The 25,603-nt window shown below is 40.5% G+C and overlaps 1 protein-coding gene across 6 annotated transcripts in view; it reads left to right on the top strand.

Moving 5' to 3' along the window:
• fyco1b (FYVE and coiled-coil domain autophagy adaptor 1b) overlaps nucleotides 1-21,008 on the top strand; it is a 28,036-nt gene extending 7,028 nt beyond the window's left edge. For 3 of the 6 annotated variants that reach the window (XM_004542915.4, XM_076876544.1, XM_004542917.4), the window contains 13 exons: nucleotides 981-1,124; nucleotides 2,459-2,555; nucleotides 2,662-5,103; nucleotides 6,428-6,520; nucleotides 7,777-7,895; nucleotides 8,279-8,446; nucleotides 9,479-9,619; nucleotides 10,942-11,150; nucleotides 11,298-11,439; nucleotides 13,669-13,773; nucleotides 17,124-17,334; nucleotides 18,875-18,984; nucleotides 19,076-21,008. In XM_004542915.4, the coding sequence (XP_004542972.2) occupies nucleotides 981-1,124; nucleotides 2,459-2,555; nucleotides 2,662-5,103; nucleotides 6,428-6,520; nucleotides 7,777-7,895; nucleotides 8,279-8,446; nucleotides 9,479-9,619; nucleotides 10,942-11,150; nucleotides 11,298-11,439; nucleotides 13,669-13,773; nucleotides 17,124-17,334; nucleotides 18,875-18,984; nucleotides 19,076-19,151 (4,057 nt within the window). In that variant the 3' untranslated portion in view covers nucleotides 19,152-21,008. The remainder of the gene's footprint in view (nucleotides 1-980; nucleotides 1,125-2,458; nucleotides 2,556-2,661; nucleotides 5,104-6,427; nucleotides 6,521-7,776; nucleotides 7,896-8,278; nucleotides 8,447-9,478; nucleotides 9,620-10,941; nucleotides 11,151-11,297; nucleotides 11,440-13,668; nucleotides 13,774-17,123; nucleotides 17,335-18,874; nucleotides 18,985-19,075) is intronic. The other 3 variants (XM_076876545.1, XM_004542916.4, XM_076876546.1) reach the window with 3 other exon arrangements.
• Nucleotides 21,009-25,603: the final 4,595 nt, after the last annotated feature.

The raw sequence follows: 25,603 nt of genomic DNA on the forward strand, positions 1-25,603 counted from the left end.
CTTCATTTTATGTCTGAATTATTTTTTAAATCTTTGAAACCTTTATTTCTCTGTTCTCTAGATAGCGCAAAATGTCTTCTGTTTTTCAGTATATGAGGGAGTGTTTATTATTGTTGATAGAGCAAGGAAAATGAATAGCAAGGATATTGATATTTGGTTGATATAAATAAATACATTTTATTTTATTTTTTTGGTTTCCCTTTCCACAGTGCCAAATTTGGGAGGAAAATATATTTGGGGGTTGAGCAGCAACTACTGAGACTTGTTTTAAGCTTGAGCATGCTGTTTGTGACAGATTGACCGACACAACCACACTGGTGAACTTGTAACAACTTCTGGTCAAAGAACCATCCCACAGCAGTGTGTGACCAAGTTCTTGACCAGCATAATGGGGAGGTGCCAGGCTATTGTGTGTATGGTTCCTCCACATGCCTCCACTGAGGCTGCTGTTTATTTAACTAATACATTGTTGAATTTGAATGTATAAGCGTTGAATGGATTTTAATGCAACTTTGTGTAGAGTCATGTTAACAAGAAATTTAAAATTTGCGTTACTTTCACCAAGGTGTTCATGGGTAACTTAATGAGTTACTGGTTGAAAATTAACAAGAAGTCTTATAACTTGGAAACAATTATTATTAAAAGTGTGATGTGTATTGTCATTATGTAAAAGGTACGGTATAAAGATATAAAGATAAAATATCTTGTCACGTTTAACAAGGTTAACAACAACAAGGTGACAGTATTGCTTTATAGTGCTATTTAAAGCTGTTTTTTACTGCCATTGTTTCTATTGACAAGTTGTGGGCATAAAGGGAAAGCTTTAATTTGAATATTAGCTTTGTATGCCAATGTCTGTGATGTATATCATACCTTTAAATGTATTTTTTCTGAATGTTTCTGTTTTTACTAGTTGAAATTCTCTGACTTTCATTTTGTGAGTTGTTTTTTCAACTTTTTTTTCTATTCTTCCGATAAAGTGACTGGTATTATGCCCGGAGTCCTTTCCTCAAGTCTCACCTGACTGGAGACATAATCAACAATCTTTATGAACTCAACCAGATCCAATTTGATGTGGCAGCCAGAGGTTATGACCTTGATGCAGATTGGCCAAAATTTGCAAGGTATGTATGTATGAACAATAGAAGACTAAAAAACTTTATAACACATAATTCTTCAACCTGGAAAACATGTAAGGTGTAAGAGACTAAATATCTAGACTGAACACATTATTTTTTTGCAAATGTTGAATTGTGGTGAAAGCGTACTGGGTTTTTCACAACTTGAAGTTAACACCTAATTATCTTATCTCCCTGCACATTCACAGTTCTGTCTTTTTGCTGTATTGCTCGTGTGTGCGTAGGTGTGTGTGTGTGTGTGTGTGTGTGTGTGGTTGCTGACAGTGTGTGAACTTGGATCATTGTTTCTTCTATCAGCAGCTTTGTCAAAACTTTCAACTTCGTTGCAATAAATTCAAGCAATACTTTCATAACCTTGCTCCTCCGTATTTGTGTGATCTTACATACATATAGAGTGCACTTTCACCAGATCTCCGGACTATAAATGCCCTCTACATTTAAATCACGACTCAATCTGTTCAGAACTGCAAACCCTTCATTATAACTTGGTCTTAGTCTATTGTTACCTCAATTAGTTTTATAGTTGTGATTTTATTTGTTTACTTTATGTTTTTATTTTGCTGAAATAATGTAAGGTGACCTTGAGGGTTTTTAAAGGTGCCTATAAATAAAATGTATTGTTATTACTATTTTTACAAGCTATTAGAAAAGACAGTAGAGTCCTGCACTCTTTTTAAGAAATTCTTAAAAAGAATTTGCTGCGGTTGTCAATTCTATTTCCAATGAGTAGCATGAAATCATCACTTTCTAATTCCAGAGAAGAAATGTGTAACGTCTGAGTGACTTCCTTGCTTGTATTTGTGTAAATTGACTCATATTTTCCCCACTAACAAGAAAAGCATAAAAGCTGGACTACATTTCAAATCTGTTCGTCCATTTAACATACTGCTAAAATTAAATTAACTTTTCTCATTTCATCGAATGAACTAATCTCATCTAAAAGTAGACTTTATGGCAGTCTATGGGATTTTTTTCGTTTTTTATGTTAATCTTTTCTACAGAATTAAATGCCACTGAGTATGGGCTCCCACAGTAAAATTAGGCAAGATAGTTCCTTTTAAAATGAAGAACTAAGAGTTTTTTAAAATGACCTCAGTTATACTCTGTAAATATTGCATATTTTCTTGGGTTCTTTAAAATCTTGGCATGTTCTTGGTATGTGTATTGTATATAGGTGTGGTTTTTACTTCCTGTTAACCATTTCTAAATAATACAGTTCTTTCTGGTATATATTACAGAAAATTAGCAGAACTTTAAAATAAAGCATTTTCACTGTTTGTCATTATGTGACCCTAATATTTGGTGTCTCATTAACAAAGGCGAACATTAGGATCTGGCTCCTCAGCTTACCTTTGGAAACCCCCGAGTCGCTGCTCTAGTGTGAACAGTCTGGTTAGCAGTTATTCACACTCACAGGTACACAAAAACTGTTATATCAGTATTTCCCACAATTTTCTGGTTAAATGTGACTAATGTTTAATGCACCTGACCTTTGCTCTCTCTTTTTCCATGCACTGAACAGGGTCAGGAGTTCCTTCCAGTCCCAGACTTGAGCCACAGTGGTCTTGATGAACTGGGAGAACTGGGGGAACCTTCTTCCTGCAGCATTGCAGAGAATCTGCGCATTGAGCTTGACCAGTCCGAGCTCAGACAGCAGGAGCTTTTGGTGCGGGTTCAGGAGTTAGGCAAGGAGGCTGCGGAGCTGAAAGATATTGTAAAACACCTTCAAGAACAGTTGTCAGCTCAGAAGTCTGCCAATTCGACATCTACAGCAGTCCAAAGTAACCCAGAAACATACAGTGAAGAAAGAGTTAATCACTATCAAACCTGCAGGGAACCGATAAGAAGTGAACTTCAAGATAGACTCACAACTGCTGAGAACAAAAATATGGAGCTTCTTTCTAAGTTAGATGAGGCTCTTAAAGAAAGGGGCCAACAAACTGCTAGTTACTGTGAATCAGCCTGGAAAATCCAGGAACTCCTGGATAAACTCAAGTCTGCAGAGGAGGGGAGGCTGGAGGCTAAGAGAGAGGCTGAGGACACGGCGAGGCACTGTGAATGTCTGTCGCAGCAACTAAAACTCAGGGAAGAAGAATTGAAGAATGCTAAGGAGAGGCTAGCTGAAGTAAAAGCTGGAGCTGATGACGAACGGGAGGCAGCGCTCATGCGGTTAGAGGAGCTCCAGAGTGCGGTTGGTCGAATTCAGGGGGCATTGACTTTGAAAGAGAAAGAGACAGGGAATTTGAGAGCACAGCTTCAGGACCTGCAGGCCTCACTGGAATGCAGGGAAAGGCAGGCGGAGGAACTGAGAAAAATGCTCCAGGAAGAGAGGGAGGAGGTAGAGAAGCAGTGTAGTCTCAGTAGCAGCCAGAATGAGGAACTTGAGAGTCTGAGCTTGGATTTAAGAAAAACGCTTAAAAGCAGAGAGAAAGAGCTAGCTGCGAGTTCAGAAAGAATCAAACATTTGGAGGAGCAGTTAGATAAGCTAAACGTGGGGAAAGAAACAGTGGCCCCTCGAATTATTGATGATGAAATAACATCTTGCAGTCAATCAGAGAATACTGCAGATGACAAAACACAGTTCAGCAGTCTAATGGAAATAAATGCTAAGCTTCTCCAAACGGTTAGGAAAAGTGAGGTAAGCATTTCCGAGCTAACTGAGAGCAGGGCTGCCCTGTTAGACCAGCTAGCTTCTTTGAAGGCGTCTGAGAAGCACTTCAGAAGTAGAGTAGAAGCTGCAAAGATGAGTGTGGAAGACAGAGAGAAAAAGCTTTTAGATGAAAACCTGAAATTGGAGGAGATGGTTCAGAAGGCGTTTATGCAAAGGGAGCAATCTGATGCTCAGTTAAAGAAGCTGGAGCATGAGAATACTGAGCTTCTCGGCAGTCAGTCCACACTGAAGAAACAGTTAGCCACAACTCAACAGGAACTGGATTCATTCACTACCAAAGCTGAAAAGTTAGAGAAGAACATTATAGCGTCGCAGAAAAGCCAAGCAGAGTTACTTGAAAAGCTCCAGGAAACCGAAGCTAAGCTAAGAGACCAGACTGTAAAATGTGAGCTTCTCCAAGGTCGAACTGATGAGCTAGAAAGCAGGAGTGGGGAGCTGCATGATGAAAAAGGAGCCGCAGAGAGCAACGAAAAAATGCAAAAGCTTCACAGTGAGCACCAGACTTCCTCAGTGGAATCCAAAGAGGCCCCATTCAGGCTGGTTATAGCTGAGGCACAACTGGAAGTCAACGTGAGAGAGGTAACCAGGCTCCAGGAAGAGGTGGTGGAGCTTAGGGCACAACTCCTGGCAGGAAATGAGGAGAGGATGAAAGCTCAGGCCCTGCAGGAGGTGACAGAAGCCTCCAGAGAAGACCTTCGTGTTTTAGTAGAACAACTGAAGGCCCAAGTGGAGGAACTAAACCGCCGGCATGTGGATGAAATTCTTAGATCTCGCGAGCGTGAGGAGGCTCTTATTCGTGAGCGAGATGGCGAGGCACAGGCTCGAGCCGGTCTTGCTGCAGAGGTGACGGCCTCTAGAGAGGAGCTTGATAAGCTTAAGATGCGTTACAATGCTTTGTGTCTGGAGAACAGTGAATCAAGGGAGGCCCTTCACAGAGCCAACACAGAGACCGCAGAACTAGGAGTGCACGTGTGCATGCTGACCGCTGAGAACGAGGAGGCTCGGCTGCGCTGGGAGGGTCAGTCAACAAAGCTGCAGGAGCTGGAGGAGGAGGCGGCTCAGGAAGCAGGAAGGCTGAATGCCTGCATGGAGCAGCTGCGCAAGGAGAACCAGGAGCTCCACAGTCAGCTCCCAAACACTGAGAATTTGATGGCATCCAAGGAGAAACTGGAGAAACAGTTGAGGGAGGCCCAACAGGAAGTCGAAGCTGTGCGGGAGATGAACCAGGAAGAGAATCAACAACTGCAGTTGCAGCTCAGCAGTGAAGCTGTGAGCCATGAAAGCCAGCTCCAGGTCAGGCAGAGTAAAGTATACATGTACAAAGTTACTGTTGTCTTCCCGTTTATGACATACTTCCTTGTAAACAAAACTGTTTCTTATAAACTGAAAAACAGTTTTACGCAGCTTAATTTTTTGAAAGAAATCTGTTAGCGAAATTACAGGTTTCTTTTTAATGTTAACTTTTGAGCTCATTCTTTTAATGCAAATTTAGGATTGTGCATCAGTCTTGTCCTTGTAAGCTGTGATTATGGTTGGTTGGCATTGTTCATGTGTTCTTCTTAATGAATATGTCGCAACCCATCAGTGCTGGTATAGAGTTACTTAAGTTAAAGAAGGAAATAAAGCAGGTATTTATTTATTTTTTCCTTTTTCTGACCATCTCTTTGCTCCTGCTTTGATATATAACTGAAATATTAGTACAGACTGACCCTCTTGTGCACTTTTATCTCGAGTCTGGTCGGTTACAAAAATTCAGATCTTACACGATGAGCTGAAATGACGCTAAAGTTGAGCACTCAACAAAAATGACATTGAAACCCCTGCTACGTGCTGCATTTGCATATGAGTATTGCCACATAATGTCATTCAGCATCATGTGTTTGGAAATATAAAGCAGATTATTCAAGTTTCAGTCATGAGTACATACATAAATGAAGCCTGATCTAAGTATAGCATACAAGATCTTAAATGGAGTCAGGACATTTGAGAAAAAAGGTGTTACTTTTGGAGCAGTGGTCCCAATTTGCATTTGTACTGCACTTTCATTTACATGTGAAAGCCTCCCCGGCACTAGAGGAGATTTTCACGCTTTGCGTTTTTGTAAAACTGCCAGAAATTCCACAAATTCTATGTCAGTTTGTGGAAGTTTTTATCTGCTGCCTACACTTTTCTTTGAAATAATATTATCCTCAAATTGTACAGCAATTTACAGAGCTGTTTGATGATTCCACTTTTTAATATAGTGAGGTGAGCGACAGAACCTGCACCTGGTTATCGGGGAAAATCACTGGTTATTACAGAGAAATACAAACGCATTCCCATATTCTCAAATAATTTCATCTGCAGTCCTGAGAATAAGTAACCATACCACTGAACTCTTGCTAAGATGCAGACACGTGCTTTTAGAAAAAGTTGCACAGTCTCACTGCACTGTACACGAGCAATATAAACAAGTCATCTTTTTTGTTACTACTAAAATATTTAGGCCATGATTTTGAAAATAACTAGAATGTATAGAAAGATTTATACCAACTCGGCTAGAGTGCAACTAGATATGTTTTCTACATACCCTGCTCAACGTTAATGATGAATTTCTGATTATTTTTTGTCCATCTAGAGCACGATTCAAGAGTTAGAGGATGTTAAATTGCAGCTCCAGACTGAGCATGAGAAGGTAGTTGCCCTGGAGAACAACCTCAAGGGGCTAGAGGTAAGAGGATAAAAAATTCAGTACGGTGTTGTAAACAGAAAGTCCATCCATTTTCTTCTGCTTATCCGGGGCCGGGTCGCGGGGGCAGTAGCCCAAGCACAGAAGCCCAGACCTCCTTCTCCCCAGCCACCTCCTCCAGCATAGCCAAGGCGTTCCCAGGCCAGCCGAGAGATATAATCTCTCCAGCGTGTCCTGGGTCTGCCCCGGGGCCTCCTCCCGGTGGGACATGCCCGGAAAACCGCGCCCATGAGGCATCCTTGTCAGATGCCTGAACCACCTCAGCTGGCTCCTTTTGATGTGGAGGAGCAGCGGCTCTACTCTGAGCCCCTCTCAAATGGCCGAACTTCTTACCCTATCTCTAAGGGAAAGGCCAGCCACCCTTCGGAGGAAGCTCATTTCCGCCGCTTGTATTTGCGATCTCGTTCTTTCGGTCACTACCCACAGCTCGTGGCCATAGGTGAGGGTATGGACGTAGATCGACCGGTAAATTGAGAGCTTCACTTTTACACTCAGCTCTCTCTTCACCACAACAGACCGGTACAGCGTCCGCATCGCTGCAGCCACTGCACCAATCCGTCTGTCGATCTCCCGCTCCCTTCTCCCATCACTCGTGAACAAGACCCCGAGATGCTTAAACTCCTCCACTTGGGTTAAAGAAGAAAGTTAAAGAGCCAAACTACCAACAAACAGACTCCTCTTAAAAATAATTTCTGTTGGTTTTTGACCATTAAAACCAACAGGTTATGGTCCTGAGTGGGAAATTCATGCAAAGAAAACAGCTTCTGAATACTGCTTTATGTGAAGCATTTTGTATTTTACATCTCTAATTATTTTAGAGAACTTCCCTGAGATAGTTATTTTTTTCCCACATTTATTTTGAAGGCTCTTTGTCTGTTATTCATCGTCATAAAAGCCACCTGAAACTCGCATTGGTTTAATTTTGCAAGAAGATTTTTAGTTGTGGTCAACATGCTGACAGTATTCACATAGTGAAGTGGTTTTACATGTGGAAATGGAACTTCTTTGCTGTCTAACACTGACCACACTAAAGTCATCGCTGGAGGATGATGCGTGACAAAACGCATGTGTAGCTTGCGCAGCTCGATCTGCATTTTCATGTGTGGGGTTGATAAATGGGAAAACAAATTGCAGTTCCATTCTGTATATTGTCAATTGAAGTAACCATAATGTTATATTCACAAACATAATTCACAAAGAGAAAGAAATAAGGCTGTGCTTTGCTGCGCTGATTGCAGGCTGAGAATCAGAGATACTGCCAACAGATTGAGGAGACAAACATCCAGATGGCCGAGTCTGAAAACCTCATCCAGCAGAAAGAAGACGAGATAATCCATCTGAAAGGGAATTTATCAAGGTGAGATACTGTATTCATAATCACACATTCTGGACCAAATTAAAGCTCCTGATAAAAGTTTTTAATCTTGTCTGTTGTGAGCTGTCTAGCCCAGACACAACCAAATACACGTTGTCTGTGTTGGTGGCACGGAGTCGAATCTCTCTGGGTACTCCCTCTTTGTCACACAGTCTAAAGACACCCATGTTAGGTTAATTGGCAAGTCTAATTTGGCCGTAGGTGTGAATGAGAGCATGATTGCTTGTCTCTGTGTGTTAGCTCTGTGATGACTGTTAGCCTTTCTAGGGTGTACCCTGCTTTCCTAGTGACAGCTGGGATAAGGTCTGCATGGATGCTCGATCCTCCATGTTTTTTTGGTCAGCATGTATTTGTGCTATATGCAGATCTGAGGAGGCGTTAGCAGTTGCTCAGCGGGCCTGTCAGGAGATGGCTGAAAACCTACGGAGAGTCACACAGGACAAACAAAGCTTTGACGTGAAAATGGCTGCTGAACTGGATGATCTTTACCGTACCAAAATCAATTTGGAAGAAAGGCTTGTGGAGCTCATCAGGTATAAACGTCTTTTCTTTTTCCACAGATTAGCTTAATACAAAATCATTTCTGGGGGTTCAGAAAGAATCAAACATTTGGAGGAGCAGTTAGATAAGCTAAACGTGGGGAAAGAAACAGTGGCCCCTCGAATTATTGATGATGAAATAACATCTTGCAGTCAATCAGAGAATACTGCAGATGACAAAACACAGTTCAGCAGTCTAATGGAAATAAATGCTAAGCTTCTCCAAACGGTTAGGAAAAGTGAGGTAAGCATTTCCGAGCTAACTGAGAGCAGGGCTGCCCTGTTAGACCAGCTAGCTTCTTTTAAGGCGTCTGAGAAGCACTTCAGAAGTAGAGTAGAAGCTGCAAAGATGAGTGTGGAAGACAGAGAGAAAAAGCTTTTAGATGAAAACCTGAAATTGGAGGAGATGGTTCAGAAGGCGTTTATGCAAAGGGAGCAATCTGATGCTCAGTTAAAGAAGCTGGAGCATGAGAATACTGAGCTTCTCGGCAGTCAGTCCACACTGAAGAAACAGTTAGCCACAACTCAACAGGAACTGGATTCATTCACTACCAAAGCTGAAAAGTTAGAGAAGAACATTATAGCGTCGCAGAAAAGCCAAGCAGAGTTACTTGAAAAGCTCCAGGAAACCGAAGCTAAGCTAAGAGACCAGACTGTAAAATGTGAGCTGAGTTGAGCTCATCAGGTATAAACGTCTTTTCTTTTTCCACAGATTAGCTTAATACAAAATCATTTCTGGGGGTTTTTGTTTTTATTCTTAAGTTCTTTTTTACCTTTTTCTTTTGGTTAGGCTATTCTGCAACCATCACATTTCAGTCTGTCTCATAAAATATAATGTTAGCATTTTAAATAAACTGCCTCCAACATTCCTAATAATGGAGTTTAACTTTAAGAACAGTCCGTATCAAATTGGCTGTCAAAAATCATTCTACTGGTATCAGTATAATCTAAATTTCTGGTACCGTGACATCCACACTGGAAGGGCGGATTTTGAAAAGTGTAAAAATATGCTTGTGCTTGTTGCAGGGAGAAAGATGCCCTTTGGCAGAAGTCAGACGCTCTGGAGTTTGAGCAGAAGCTGCGGGATGAGGAGTCGGAGAGGGACGTTAACTACTGTCTGGGCTGCCACACTCAGTTCAGCTGGTGGTTCCGCAAGTACAGCTGCAGGTGATGGTCCATCAAAACAGAAACTGCTTGGAAGCACCAACCAGTAAAAGCACACTCATTTCTTTCACAGCTTCTCAACACTCTGAGGTCATTCACTGCGTGTTTACACTGTGGTTGTGTGATAACTGTTTTCTCACACATTCCTCACTTGGTTTACATTGAGCATTGCAAAGCACTTCTACAAACTTAGTTCTGCAAAAGACTGTGCTTATTCAAAACATGCACACATGTGTAGGACATGATAATGCATGACCGTGACCCTCAGTGACCTGAGGGAAGTGAAGACAAAGTCAAAGTGACTATGATACAGAACTCTTTGTGCCTCATGAAGCTTTGTGATCATTATTCAGATACACTCTGTTCTACCACTGAATGGTATCCCTCACAAATGCATCACTCTCAATTCAGCAAATGTACACCTTGTCGGGTACCCGGTTGGACCCTCTTTTGCCTTCATAGTTGCCTCAAACCTTCATGGCACTAATTTGAGAACTTGCGGGACGTTTCCTGAGCTGATAGGAGTGACACTCGGTACAATCTTCTGGTGATGCAATCCGTCCTTTTCAACATTCGGTGTGTTCTAAATTCAGAGATGGTCTTCTGCATAAACTGGTAGTAACAAGTGGTTGCTTTCCTATCAGCTTGAAGCAGCGTTACTATTCAGCTCTGACCTCTGGCAAGGCACTGTTACTCAGAACTGTTGCTCATTGTAGATTTCCTCTTTTTAAAGCCATTGTCTGTAAACCCTACAGATGGGTGTGTGGGAGTATTCCAGTAGATCAGCAGTTTCTTAAACACTCACACGAGCCTGTCTTGCACCAACAACACGATCAAGTTCAACGCCACTTAAAGCTTTCTTCCCTGTTCTGATGCTCTGTTGGAGCTTCAGCAGGTCGTCTTAACCACATTTACATGCCTAAATGCTCTTCCTTTACTTTTACCTTACATCAGTAGTGCTCAAGCTTTACTCATAGGTCATTCAATTGAGCTTTTTTCCTGTTTATCCACTCCACCTCTGAAGTGGCTGTTATGAGTCACATGTTTTGTCCCATAGCACTGCTTTAGGGTTTTAGATCAAAAACTGCTGACTACCCAGAGATGAAGGCTGAAAACTAAGGAACTATCAAGTCCTACAAGTTACATTTTTACACGTCTTCTGTTTTTTAATGCCCTTTTTTTACCTTTGATAGTTTCATTTCTTTTTGTGCAAATCTATACTTCACATAAAAGGAACTACAACGCACAGGTCAATTCTCTCCAGTGAACATTTCACAGCGAGTTGCACTAACACGCTCTGTCTCAATCTTTTTGCCTTATTCTAGGCTGTGTGGTCGTCCTTTCTGCTACTACTGTTGCAGCAACACAGTGAGCATCCAGCAGGGTGGCAACAGAGAGCGCTGCTGTAAGGACTGTTACAACCAGCACAGTGCAGTAGTTGAGCGCCACCCGCAGGAAGAAGTGACTCACAGCACACCGGGAACACCATTTAGGCGCTTTCTGCAGGCTGGCCTGGCTGTAAGCGGTGTTTCAGGTAGTCTCCTACACACTCACTGGATTAATGTGTCAAAGGATAAAATATTTACATATTTAATTTATATTGGGGACACGGTAGTGATATACACACTACAGTAAGAGCTAACAATAAAGATCTATGGTGAATATGATGTTTATCTTCTAGGAGCAGGTGGAGATGAGAAACTGGACGATGGTGTTTTTGACATTATCACAGATGAAGAAGTGATTGGGGCGTACGACAGTGAATCCCTGTCTTTTGTCCCCGCTTGCTCGCCTGGACATGGACAGCAGGGGGCAGCACAACTGTAAGTATCTCACACACAGATGGACAGATATAGTAAGCAACAGGATTATCAGACACTGCATGGCAGATTAATAACAGCCACCAAAACAGATTTTCTATTTGCACCTGTCCTTTGCAACATGCCTCCTCTGAAACAGTCTACTTAGTGTGCTCCAGATTAATCAGAAGCAGCCAGAAATAAGCATGACTGCTAAAGTGATTATTGAAAAATTCACTTACCCCGGAATATAATTACAATTTTATATTTAACACATTTGCATATCCCAAAACAAATGACATATGCTCTAAGACATAGATTTGTACTTCTTTAGCAGTACGTTGGCGTCTTTGGTATGTGAAGTCAATAAGCTATTACTTGTACTTGAGGTCTCTATTCTTGAGGATTTTATTGTTAATTTATTTGGCTTTTATTGTTGTTTTTAAATGTATTTAAGTAATGTGCAAAAGTCTTGAGCCACTCCTCAGTTCTTCATATTTTTCTTCCAAGCAGTCCGATTTTCCCGTTATTGTTTTTTTTTTTTTCAGTTTTTCTTTGGACATTGGCAGCTTTTTTACTTCTTCCCACTCCAGTCATTTTACTGGATCATTTTCAGAAGAATGTTCTTTTTTGCTTTGTTTAACAAACTCAAGCCAGTCAACACTGATCTATGAGTAATTCAAGAAAGTCACCTAACTCGAAGGATGAACCAGTGTTGTGACTACACATAACAGAAAACTTGTACCATCGGATTTTGATCCACCATGCAATGCCATCTGGAATTTATAGCTTGGCAACAGCGTTCATCCCAAACACAATGCCAGTTAGACGATCACTGTCCTCCCCAGAGACTGGACATCAACATTATTATTGAAACAGTGTGGCATCATCTCGACAGAAATGGTAAATGGCCTGTATTTGTATAGCGCTTTACTAGTCCCTAAGGACCCCAAAGCGCTTTACACATCCAGTCACCCACCCATTCACTCACACATTCACACACTGGTGATGGCAAGCTACATTGTAGCCACCCTGGGCACACTGACAGAGGCGAGGCTGCCGGACACTGGCGCCACCGGGCCCTCTGACCACCACCAGTAGACAAGGGGTGAAGTGTCTTGCCCAAGGACACAACGATCGAAACTGTCCAAGCCAGGGCTCGAACCGGCAGCCTTCCAATTACAAGGCAAATTCCCAACTCTTGAGCCACGATCACCCGAAAACAAAACAAAAGGTAGAAACATCCAAAGAAGAGCTTTGAATGCACTTCAAGAAGCCTGTAGAAGTACTGGTGTACTTCTACAGGCTTCTCTATGGTTCTATGATGACTGCTTAAAGAGATCACAAGAAAACTTGGCCAGGCTGTGCTGAAGAATAAAGGTGCTCATACCAAATATCAACTTTGTTTTTGTTTTTTTGTTTTTTTTTGTCCCGTTTGGATCTTTAGCCATCAGAATTGTTGTCTTAAGGCCAAAAAAGATGCCAAGCGGATTTATTTTACCAAGTGGATCATCATGGCCTTGCCATATTGGTCCATTTGATTGACCTTTATTATAATTATGTATTTATTTTATTTTATTTTCGGTTGTTACAAACGGGACAGACATGACTGGGGGATAGGACAGGGAGAAAGAATGAAAGAAAGAGAGGGAGAGAAAGAAAAACAGAGGGGAGAAGAGACGGTGAGAAAGGGGGGAAGAAAGAAAGAAAAACAAATATCGACTTTCAATTTGTGTGAGCGCATGATTCTATCAGTTGCTGCCATGGTTATTATAACTAACTGAAACTACATTTCAGTAAACTACCATAAAAATAAAAACTAGACGTCTGATTAAAATTAAAAACACTGGATTATATAAACTGAAACAATTTTGTAAAACTTGAAAAACTAGTGAGTTTTTTTTATTAAATAGATTTTGTTTTTAAATGATCAAAACTTGCCCGATGAGGCTTTGGTAGATATATTTCTTGATGCTTTAGATGTCTACAAGACTGTGAATCAACTGCTTCCAAAATTCAGTGTTTTTATTGTAATAACTGTTCTGATTTTCTTAAATATTGCCTCCCACATATGCCCTTCTTACAATAATTTTCATTTGTTTAGCAAAATATAATGAAAGAAGGGGAAGCTCAAGACTGCTGCTCAGTCTCATACATGTATTCAGTCTAGTGTTTTTGTAAGCTTCAAAAAATGCTTGAATAATGAGCCGTAAAGTATGTGTTGATCTGAAATATAAATGCCGTTTTGATTAGAAACAGCAGTGCCAGTGCGGGAGACGTCACATCAGAGGATACTGACGACCTCAGCGCTGCGGTACAGGACGCAGAGATCTGCCTGCTGAAATCTGGAGAACTGACGTAAGTTTCTGTGAAAGTTACACCTGAAAGCCACAAGTGTAGTTGCATTTTGTGAGGTCAAATGTTTTGTTTGGGTTTCTAATTTTCAGAAGAAGTTTCTCTTGTCTTTTTGTGATAAAAGTGTTGAACTACATTCTAAAAGGGAACTGAAAAATGAAGCAAATCTGGTTTGGGGGTTATCAACTTCTCTAAATATTGTGCAGTACATGTTGCAGATCCACAGTTTCACTTCTGGTGTAACCTGGAGCTGGTTTGTTCAGGCTGTGTGGAAACTTTCTGCTGTTAGCACTGTTTTTCAGTTACAGTGTTAAAGAACACACCTTTGATAAGGTCGAAAACTGTAAACAGGACTTTGAATTTCAACATTTTAAAGGGAAACAGTCTATTTATAGATTCAGGGAATGCACTACTTCAAACGTGTAAACATGGTATAAAGCGAGTCATATAACGAGATGATTTATGCCACTCAGTGAGCGTCAGATGGAACCAGTCAAGATTAAAATGATTCAAAAAGAGTGAAGTGAAATTCCAGACTTTTGTAATCATTTTCTCATCACCACAAGGGGTGAGCAGCTCAAGGTTGCTTGCTAGCCGCACACTGCTAGTATTATTCTTCTTGTTATCAATCGATCTGACAGCTGATCAATGAAGGTTTGGTCTGTAGGATTTCAGACGTTTCTCATTTCCAAGATAACTTTTTCAAATTCCTTTTTAATCAGAAAAGAAATGTTGCAATGTGAGCTTGTGTTTTTGCACGTCAATCTTTTCAGCTCTACAGAGATTTATGGAATTCTGCAGAAATCTTCAACATACCGTAGTTTTTGGGTCATAAGCCGCTACTTTTTTCCCACACTGTGAACACTGCAGCTTATACTGACATGTGGCTAATGCATCTTTTTTTTTTCATGCGGCCAAAAACATTTTGCCTGGTAACAGAAGACCAATAAAATTGATAAGTAGTATACACAGTGGGGCAAAAAAGTATTTAGTCAGCCACCGATTGTGCAAGTTCCCCCACCTAAAATGATGACAGAGGTCAGTAATTTGCACCAGAGGTACACTTCAACTGTGAGAGACAGAATGTGAAAAAAAAATCCATGAATCCACATGGTAGGATTTGTAAAGAATTTATTCGTAAATTAGGGTGGAAAATAAGTATTTGGTCACCTCAAACAAGGAAAATCTCTGGCTCTCACAGACCTGTAACGTCTTCTGTAAGAAGCTTTTCTGTCCCCCACTCGTTACCTGTATGAATGGCACCTGTTTGAACTCATCATCTGTGTAAAAGACACCTGTCCACAGCCTCAAACAGTCAGACTCCAAACTCCGCCATGGCCAAGACCAAAGAGCTTTCGAAGGACACCAGGAAAAGTATTGTAGACCTGCACCAGACTGGGAAGAGTGAATCTACAATAGGCAAGCAGCTTGGTGTGAAAAAATCAACTGTGGGAGCAATCATCAGAAAATGGAAGACATACAAGACCACTGATAATCTCCCTCGATCTGGGGCTCCACGCAAGATCTCATCCCGTGGGGTCAAAATGATCATGAGAACGGTGAGCAAAGATCCCAGAACCACACGGGGGGACCTGGTGAATGACCTGCAGAGAGCTGGGACCAAAGTAACAAAGGTCACCATCAGTAACACACTACAACGGCAGGGAATCAAATCCCGCAGTGCCAGACGTGTTCCGCTGCTGAAGCCAGTGCATGTCCAGGCCCGTCTGAAGTTTGCCAGAGAGCACATGGATGATACAGCAGAGGATTGGGAGAATGTCATGTGGTCAGATGAAACCAAAGTAGAACTTTTTGGTATAAACTCAACTCGTCGTGTTTGGAGGAAGAAGAATACTGAGTTGCATCCCAAGAACACCGTACCTACTGTGAAGCATGGGGGTGGAAACATCATGCTATGGGGCTGTTTTTCTGCCAAGGGGACAGGACGACTGATCCGTGTTAAGGACAGAATGAATGGGGCCATGTATCGTGAGATTTTGAGCCAAAACCTCCTTCCATCAGTGAGAACTTTGAAGATGAAACGAGGCTGGGTCTTCCAACATGACAATGATCCAAAACACACCGCCCGGGCAACAAAGGAGTGGCTCCGTAAGAAGCATTTGAAAGTCCTGGAGTGGCCTAGCCAGTCTCCAGACCTCAACCCCATAGAAAATCTGTGGCGGGAGTTGAAAGTCCGTGTTGCTCGGCGACAGCCCCAAAACATCACTGCTCTCGAGAAGATCTGCATGGAGGAATGGGCCAAAACACCAGCTACTGTGTGTGCAAACCTGGTAAAGACCTATAGTAAACGTTTGACCTCTGTTATTGCCAACAAAGGTTATGTTACAAAGTATTGAGTTGTATTTTTGTTATTGACCAAATACTTATTTTCCACCCTGATTTACGAATAAATTCTTTACAAATCCTACCATGTGGATTCATGGATTTTTTTTTTTCACATTCTGTCTCTCACAGTTGAAGTGTACCTCTGGTGCAAATTACTGACCTCTGTCATCATTTTAGGTGGGGGAACTTGCACAATCGGTGGCTGACTAAATACTTTTTTGCCCCACTGTATACGGTATATATTTTTACCGGTTGTTAAGAGACATTGTAAAAAAACCATAAGCAACGTAATTTGTGTGTTACGATACGTACGTGTACTTAAAGGTAGCCGTGTTACAGGCGCTGTTCGAGGAAAAGAAGCATTTGCAGTATGAATTTTTGTATGTTACCATAACGTTTATGTTACCATAACGTTTATGTTACCATGTTTATGTTACTTTACGGATTAAATTAAACGTTAAAAGTCCTCACATGTAATATTTCTGTGTAAATATCTCATATTACAGGTGAAATGCATACGGCTTAAAATCTGGTGGGCCTGTACAAGTACAAAATTGATTTTCTTTCTAAAATTAGAGCATGCAGCTTTTAATCAGGTGCGCTCTGTAGTCCGGGAATCACGGTACTTCTTATTACCACTGTGTTTTGAGAAATGTTAGCGTTTTAGCTGCTCTCAACCTGCTGCAAATTCAGTCATGTAGCATAAGATACCAGCCAACTATATTTGTAATTAATATTTTTTACAGTTTAACAGAAATATGACCCTGAAGTTACTTATTCTAGCTCATTAACAGTAAATGTGGTGTGTTTCTTAAGGTGTTTGATAGATATCGGGATACTTTTTTGTGCACAGTGACTGGATAAACTGAAAAAAACCCTGAAAAATATCAAGTAAATTGGAAATTAGGATTTTGTTTAAAAAATGGATAAATGATATGGGATTAAACTGGGTTGGGTACTGCAGTGCCACTGTTTCAGCGTGAAATGTTTCGTTCCACATGCTGCAGGTTCTCTGTGCACTTCACGGTGGATGACATCGCAGCGTTTGGCGACAGCCCCCGAGAGCTCTTCATCAAATCCAGCTGTTACAGCACCATCCCCATCACCATGAGCAACCGTGGTCCTACCGTGTCCTGGACCTTCACATCTGAACCAAAGAGCATCTCCTTCAGTGTGGTCTACAGGGAGAGCACTGAGACTCCACTGGAACAAGCCAAGGTGAGAGCCCAGCATGTGTATAACCATGGGTGAAGGACACGTCCTCACAGAGATACATTTCCATCCAATTCCATTCCAATAAAGTGGATTTATTCAACTGTAAACCGATCTCCAAAGGAATATAAACTCACCAGTGAACATTAACGTGAACATTTGATCTCATTTGATAGTTGTAAAATGAAAAGGGTAAGCAATATGAAAGAATAGAATTGATCTACAGAAAACAGTCGCTCGCATATGCAGCTTATCACAACACTGGGTTTGTTGGTTATCTTTCAAACTGATTTTTTTTAGCACTGACTCAGTCTCAGTGTTCTTGGTGTTCAACAAACACAATTTAACAGCTGCTGAACGCAGTGGAGCATTCAGCAGCTAAATAGCCAGATGTTCCCCTCAGGAGAGGATAGTGACCAAAAGGCACTACTGCCGTGACTACCGCCACACAAACATGACTCCAAATGAATAGTAATGGATGTGTTAATAGCCAACTTTTAACACTGATGCGATATGAAAATCAATCTGCTAGTCTGATGTCTTAGAATATGGAGGACTTCCTGTGCTTGCAGCAGTTGTCGGGGCTAAGCTTTCAGGTCATTACTTACAAATGAAAATTAATTTAAAAAAATTAAAACGCTGTCAGACGATAGCTGACGGTTTCAGATGTTTTCTGGCAAATGCCGCCATTTTTTTGCTTTCTATACAGATCGTTCACCTATGTGCATCCAAAGCCCGCTCAAACCTGATTGGTCAGTGTTTCCCGTTTAAATTCTGGCACTGATGGGTTGACATATACACAGATGTGCATACGGGTATATGTACACATGCTTTTGTATATAGTTTTGTATTTTTACTTTTGTTTTTTTTTTATTTTGGATATGTTTTTTCTATTTGCCAGGCAGTCAATGACAGATAAACTGTACATGTATAGTTTACAGTTTATAGTTTACAGTTTAGAGATTGTTTATATAGTGTAACCTTAATAATACCGTGGATGTGTATTTAGCCTAACCGTCTAACCACCAGTGATTGAAGTAAAAGTTTGTGTCAGTTTATTTCATCAAAGTCAACAAAACACCTCAGACTGCTGCAGGATTTTTCCTAAATATTTATTAGCAATAAATCAAGTCAGAGAGGGACAAGCGGCCTTTCCCAGCCTGCTGATAGTGTGGGGCTGTATTCTGTGACCCCTGATGTAATATGCAGTGTGCATGCAGAAGCAACTAAATTATTCAGTTCATATTTCCTCAGTGATAAAGCAGAGCTAATATTTTATTCTACTGTGGTTCTTATGCAGCCGTAGCAGAGCCGCCCACTGTGTAAGCTGCCCGGCAACAAACATAAAAATGTGTCAGGACAGGGTTAAAAAAGGTCACGGAGCAGTGGAGAAAGTCCGACAGCTTTTCTGCACATTTATTGGGATTTAGATTCAGTAAGCTGATTCTGAATTGGTTTCACAGTTGGTAAAATGTTGCCTCCTGTTGCCATCTTGTGTACACAGAAGAAATCCTTAACCCGGATTTCTCTCCTTTGCTCTCTGCAGGTTTTGATCCCTCTGACCCGTTGTAACTCCCACAAGGAGACAATACAGGGGGAACTAAAAGTCAGAAATCCTGGAGAATACACACTTATCTTTGACAATTCCTTCTCCAGGTTAGTCACGCTGTGCTCTAAACAACAACTGTTCAGAATAAGACTGAACAAAGCAGAACATAAAGCCTTTTCTCTCTCTCCTGTTTGTCAGGTTCATCTCTAAGAAAGTGCTGTATCATCTGAGTCTAGACAAGCCTGTGGTCTACGATGGAACCGACCTCCTCTGAGTGTGGCAGGAGCAGCACGAGGATGTGTAACACTGACTTTTTCAAACTGTCAAGGCTGTTTAAGCACATAGGTATCACTTCAGAGTCTTCTGATGCTGAGCAGCCACAGCGGAAAGGTCACAGCATTAAAACACATAAGTAAATAACAATATTACACTACGGTATGTCAGCATGCACTTTTATGAAAGCTAGTTTAAATATACATAAGGAAGGATATCCAAAGTTCAGGCGCTTTCGTATTTGAATGTGACCGCTTAATGTGTGTGTCAGTTAAAATCTTCTTTTCATAGTATGAGAAGTTTTATGTTTTGATATCCAAAAGTATCAAAATCAAACAAAAAGGGTTGAGAAAGTGTTTATATACACTTTAAAAAAAAACAGGGAGGGATGTGGGGTGTTGCGTAAATAAGATAAAAATTCTTTATGAGAAAAAAAATAATATACAGTAATAATTGTAGTACATTGTTCCCAGAAAAGCTCTGACTGCTGGCAAACACATGCGATTGAGTCATAATCAAACAGGGAGCCTCTTGTTGTGAAAGCGTCTGTGGTTGCAAGCTGAGATCAAATCTAATCACTTGATTTATTAACGGTAACTTTGATTGTAAAACTTTTCAACTCTGATGTTAACAGAGTCTTAACTGACGCATCAGTGGACATTAATGCTGCGGTAGAATGAGCCCAGCAGTCCTTTCACATATCTTTCTTACTGTTGCCTTTTCAGCTGTCAGAAATTAGATGAAATGGATGTGTTGCAATCATGACGAAGCTTAAATGGAAGAAACAGAACCACAGGAAGAACCCGGAAAGCATTTGGTTTTATTTATCTTGAGTAAACAGGCTTTATTTCAGTGCTTTGTCTCTAGTGGTTGCAGCTGAAGACAGAGGGGAATGTGGCTGCTTGGGTTCTGTGCATGCAAACATTAAGAGTGTGTGCAAGCTTTCCCATCTTCATTACGCACATATCAAAATGTAAGTTTCAGTGCTTCAGTATTTAGTTGTTTTTCCCCATCAGTTTAACCATCACTCTTGATGGTTTTACATTTAAAGTGAGCAAAAATGGGACAAATTCTCATGAAAAGCACAAAGCTGTTACTGTCTCTAGAAAGAAAAAAGAATCATCTTTAGAATGATTTTCTTGCGGTTTTTTTATGCTTTTGCTGTGTAATGTTCTGGATGAGTTAATTAGAGTGTTTTGTTATGAGAAATGTGCAAAACCTGCAGTGTGTCAAACAGAAAACACGAGCCTCAGCCTTTAAATCACACAAGTCCAAAAATTCTGTTACTTTAATACTTGAATTTTTTCATATGTGGACCTTTAAAAGGTTTAATGTGGAAGATGATCCAAGTTTTCAATCAGCAATCCTCTCAGTGTCTCATCATTTAACAATACTGACAGAGTAACATTGATTTAACTGCTTTGCTCTATCCAGAGGTTTTACAAAATCTCTTCCACCATTTTAAACCCATTTTGTAATTTATGTTGTGAAGAACTGACAGGAGAAAAGAAAATAAGGAAAAATGCTAATTGATTTTTATACATCCGCTCATTAAGAGTGACAAGTTGCCAAATATATTTTACAATTCTTAAATGGGAGTTTCTATTTAAAGACACTGCGACATGACTGCTGTATAATGCACTTTGTGAAAGGGCTTTTTGTCGATATGTATCCCATGAGCCTTTGTGCCAGATGATGAATGAGGTTTTTTTCTCCTCCATATGTAGGCAGTGTTTGATTGTAGATGTTTACAGCTGGATTTACCAGAGGGAATCTGCCGGCATGTCTTATGAGAACTAAATATTTATACTAGAAATGATGTACGTTTATGGTTAATAAATAAGGATTGTGTGATGAATGTGTGGTTGCATTTTAATCTGAAGCATATCACTGTGATGTATTTGATGGTCACATTGTTTTTTAGCCACACTGGTCTGTGGATGTCAATCTGCTCATGATGGAAGTGTCTCGACAACCACCAGAAGAGCTACCATGCACATTCACGCATGTACGGTTTGCAGAGGAGCAATTCAGCTGAATTTGCTGAAGGTTGTGAGGTTAACAAGGAGTAAAAGCTAGCCTGATGTTAAAATCCCCAACTGTGAAGCATTAGAAGGCATGTTTACAGAAAGTAGTTTTGGCCTATATAGATAGTTTCCCCTTCATAGATGCTCTGTGGGGGGTGATTTTTGCTTGTAATCTCAGAGGAGCTACGGTGTAAACAACAGGGTTTCAGTGCTGGAGCTGATACAGTGATCATCGTGGGGAACGTTTGATGAGCTCGGTGAGCTGATTAAGACCAGAGGGAACTCAGTGAGTTTGATGCGCTCCATGCGACGCTGTACCAGGACTGTCACGCCCTGACTGCACCGACCACAGCATGATCATACCTGGCTGTACGACTTCTATGGCGGACAGGAACTAGAAGCCGGTAACAGCAATCTTACCAGCTCGGGATGAAAAAGGATACGTTCAGTGAAACATTTATTTACATAACAGGTGACTACTGGATCTGTTGTTGTTACACCGCGTTTATTAAAATGTACAATGTATGTACAAACGCAGAAAATATTTTTATGTTACATTTTTGGAAAGAAACAGCAGCACGTTATTTATGATTCAAACAGCTTTAAATGAATGAACAATTTTTAATTTGCATATTTTAGTCACATAATGCTGGTATCCACACTGCTGGAGTTGGAGTGATAACATTATATATTTTTTACGATTTCTGTGTAGTTTTCACCTTGTGGGTTAGACTGCTCCCTGTGGTGAGGATAAATTTCCCGACCCACCTTACTTTACATCTACAATCTCAAATTTCACATTAACTGCATTTGTTGTTAACTTAACAGCATTTTTCTCACTAAGCAGCAAAATGTTCTCAAAGCACAGAGTTGGTATGTTAAATACAAAAGACTCCTCAGCCTGCTGTTGGTACTCATAATGCAGTGGACAAAGAGACATAGGCAGCATGTAGCTGGGAAAAGGTTGGGGAAACGGTCCAAATTACAAATCTGAGAAACACAAAAGAAATATTAAATCTGAGGGAAACTACAACATGTAACTTGCATACAATTGTAAGTTACATTTTTATCATATTCATATGAGTATTTTAGTTACTAAGATTGTTAACTTGCATTCATAATTGGTATAAATTTAATTTGATACTCTGTTAAAATAGTACAGTAAGACTGTTGTAAATATACTGTGTACTCAAAGAACTGTTAGGTGGTCTGTACCTGACATGCAGAACTACATGTGCTAGCATGTCCTTGTAAATGTCCTGTGTTAGCATGCTCTTATTAGCTTATAGCTCATTGCACTCAAAGTGCAGGATATTGTACCTATATCCTTAAAATCGCTTCTTCTAGCAATCCTTTTTTAAAAATGTATCCAGGTAAAAATCTCATTGAGATTAAAAATCTCATTTCTTCTTTCAGCAGCTCTGTTTTTACCATCTTTACCCCATCCTCCTCTGTCACACCAACCCTCCTTCACTATCTATGAATCTTCTCTGTGGTGTTCCCCCTTTCTTCGTCTTTTGTCTTTGTCCAACAGTTGCACATTTTCCGCCAGAACCCTGTTGTTCTGGGCCCTGACTGAATCAGTATGAAAATCTCATCCGCATGTTTGATTTGGCAATGATTTCATGGCGGATGCCCATCCAGATGCAACCATCCCAGTTTTTTCCAGGCTTGGGACCAACACTGGAAGTACTGTGGCTTGAAGCCCACTGTCTCTGCTGTACAAAATCATGATCAGATATAAACATCTAAATGTCTTAGTATATCATTTTTAAAATCAGAATGCATGTCTGAATATTTTTGGTTAGCTGAAGCTTTGCACCCTTTCTCCTGAAGCAGTCACTTCAGCTCTGAGCAGCTACTGCATTAATTGTGTTTACTGCATTTTAAGAATTTGTCTTCTTACCCAAAAACCTTTATTTTGCCACTTCTTGTTCTTCTTCTAGTGTGAATCCATTACATCTTCACCGTGTCTGGGACACAGCTTAAGTCGTGTTATTTTAAGGATCACAGGATGTGTGTTTGCCTTTTCGTACATCAGTCTGTGTCTGTGTGTGTGTGTCTGTGCGTGTACACATGGTATTGTTCTAAGAGGGTGTTTGTCTCAGAGATAGTGTTTATGTCGCACAGGCCATTCTGTTTCTCAAGGTTAATGATCTCATTGTAAATCATGTCACATCCACCTTCCCTCTCTCTGACTCCCCTCTCTCCTGCTTTTCTCTCTTCCTGCCTGTCGCCTTCACTGAATCTGTCATTTGCTCTGTTGCTGTGCACATGTATGAATTTGCGTGTCTGTCGGAGGCGGTTGTTTATAATAGTGACTGCGTGTTGAATGTAGATGGGGACATTCACACGTGTGAGCGTGTAAGGGGAAAATCACATTGTTGCACAAGTGTGCATACGATGCACATTTATATGAAATGTCATTCCACAATAACAGTACATCACACTTTCCTTTATAGGTGGAGAAACTGCTTTACAGCCTCCTCTGCTGTTCTGCTCTCGTCGTCATGTATCTGACAGTTACACAGAAGTGTGTCTTTTCCCCCCCGAAAACTCATTTATCAGTCCAACTTCTCTTTTCTAGTTGAAAAAAGTAAGCACATGCAGTCCTTCACAGTATTGGTAGTTACCAAAAATCATGTTTTATGTGTCTGTAATCATTAATCCACCAGCATGTTCCAGCTTTTTGATTGAAATATTTTTAATTCTAAAAATCTAATTATTTTTTACCGTTTTACAGAAAAAAGTACTGCACACTATTATTGTTGATTAAGATGCCAAATTACAGTTTTTTAATTTGCATTCCTGAACAGATTAATTAGTTTTAGTGGTCGGATGTTTGATTTATTTCTGACTTCCCAGAAAAGTCCAGTATGCCGACTCAAACGTGGTATAAAAACACAACATCAGTTCATTAAGTAGGTTTTTAGTTTTAGACAAGTTTTTGACAGATTTCTAAAATATATTTCTTTTTTATGACATGTTGTCTAATAAATTTGTTACGCACTGTATTTGTGTTCTGCTACATAAATTAAAAGGGATGCAACACCTTGCAACTAAAGAGTAAAATGTGTGAGGTACATTATCTCTGATGTGCTCTTGTTTGGAGTGGAAGATATTAGCACCTCATAGGTGACAGCTGATGAAGAATCAACAGAAAAGTCTGTTTTTATTATCTGATGATTGATGTGAAAATGAATTACAGTATTTTGTTGTTGTTCTTTGTTTAATGCTATAAGAGATCTACTAATGAAGTTAATCATAGCATGCACTAGAAACTCTTGAAACTTTTTTTTTCTTCGTTCATGTGTAAATGGAGCTCATAGTGCAAGACAGTGCCCTAAAAAAGTATCTTACCTAACCTATTAAATAGAACTTATTAATTAACTTCTTTTGGAATGCAGAACAGTTTTGTCTTTAAAGCCCTTTTATTCACTCATATTATGCTGTAATGGTGTGTAATTCTAAAGCTTGCACACATTTAGCCTGGATCTCTGCAGCCCCCTGGAGTCTTTGAGCTCAGGACGTTAGCCCACATTGTTCTCCATCTCACATTGCTCCAACTGATTGCTGTTGACAATGCTGGCACGGTAATGTTGAGGTTGGCAGAATCATGCACATGGGTTAATCCTAATGTGCAGATTTCTGACTCACTGTCCATCAATCATAATGTGTATTATATCAGCATTACTGGCAGTAAAATGAAATGAAAAATTCATTTACTGTGCATAGGTGGGTGTTTGATAGCCTGTGTACAGTCAGAGCAGCGAATTAGCCCAACACAGTAGGGAAAATACATTTTAGTTGCTTATGTAATTTTAAAAAATGGATAGTTTGTCTCTTCACTGTAAACACAAAAAAACATCCTTTGTCAAAATACTGTGTGTTTCTAACATATAACTTATAGTACAGTAGACCTAAACATCTCCAATTTGCAGTGGATGAAGTCTCAGACCACCCACTGTCCACAGTTACACTCTTGTTTAGAGACCTCTCATGCTTTATTAAAGTCTTCCCCTCAGACACCTTAACATAACCTGTACCTGCGTGACACTGCATTATCATAACTGAATAAAGATGGGTCTGAGTGAGTTGGCAGCCTGTCTATGTGCAGAGAGCACAGCACTGATCTGGACTTGCCGCTGTGTCCCTAGCAGTCTACGCATGTCTGTATGCATTGTGAGGTTAGACACACGGACACGCTGGTGTGTCTTTGTGAATGTGCCTCCATCTGTTTGCTCACTGTATGTGTGTTTCCTCTCTCAACACTTTCTCTGCTCAGGATTTGCAGCCCCCTGTAGTGGTAATGACAGGTCGCGTTGGCCCCTCTCAGACAGTTTGCTCCTGTCAAATATAGTTTCATAGTTTCAACCAGACACTTTCAGCTCCTGCTGCCCTGGGACCCTCCATCACAAGCTGCAGG

This window comes from Maylandia zebra, linkage group LG18 (assembly GCF_041146795.1).
Source record: "Maylandia zebra isolate NMK-2024a linkage group LG18, Mzebra_GT3a, whole genome shotgun sequence".
Lineage (NCBI taxonomy): Eukaryota > Metazoa > Chordata > Actinopteri > Cichliformes > Cichlidae > Maylandia > Maylandia zebra.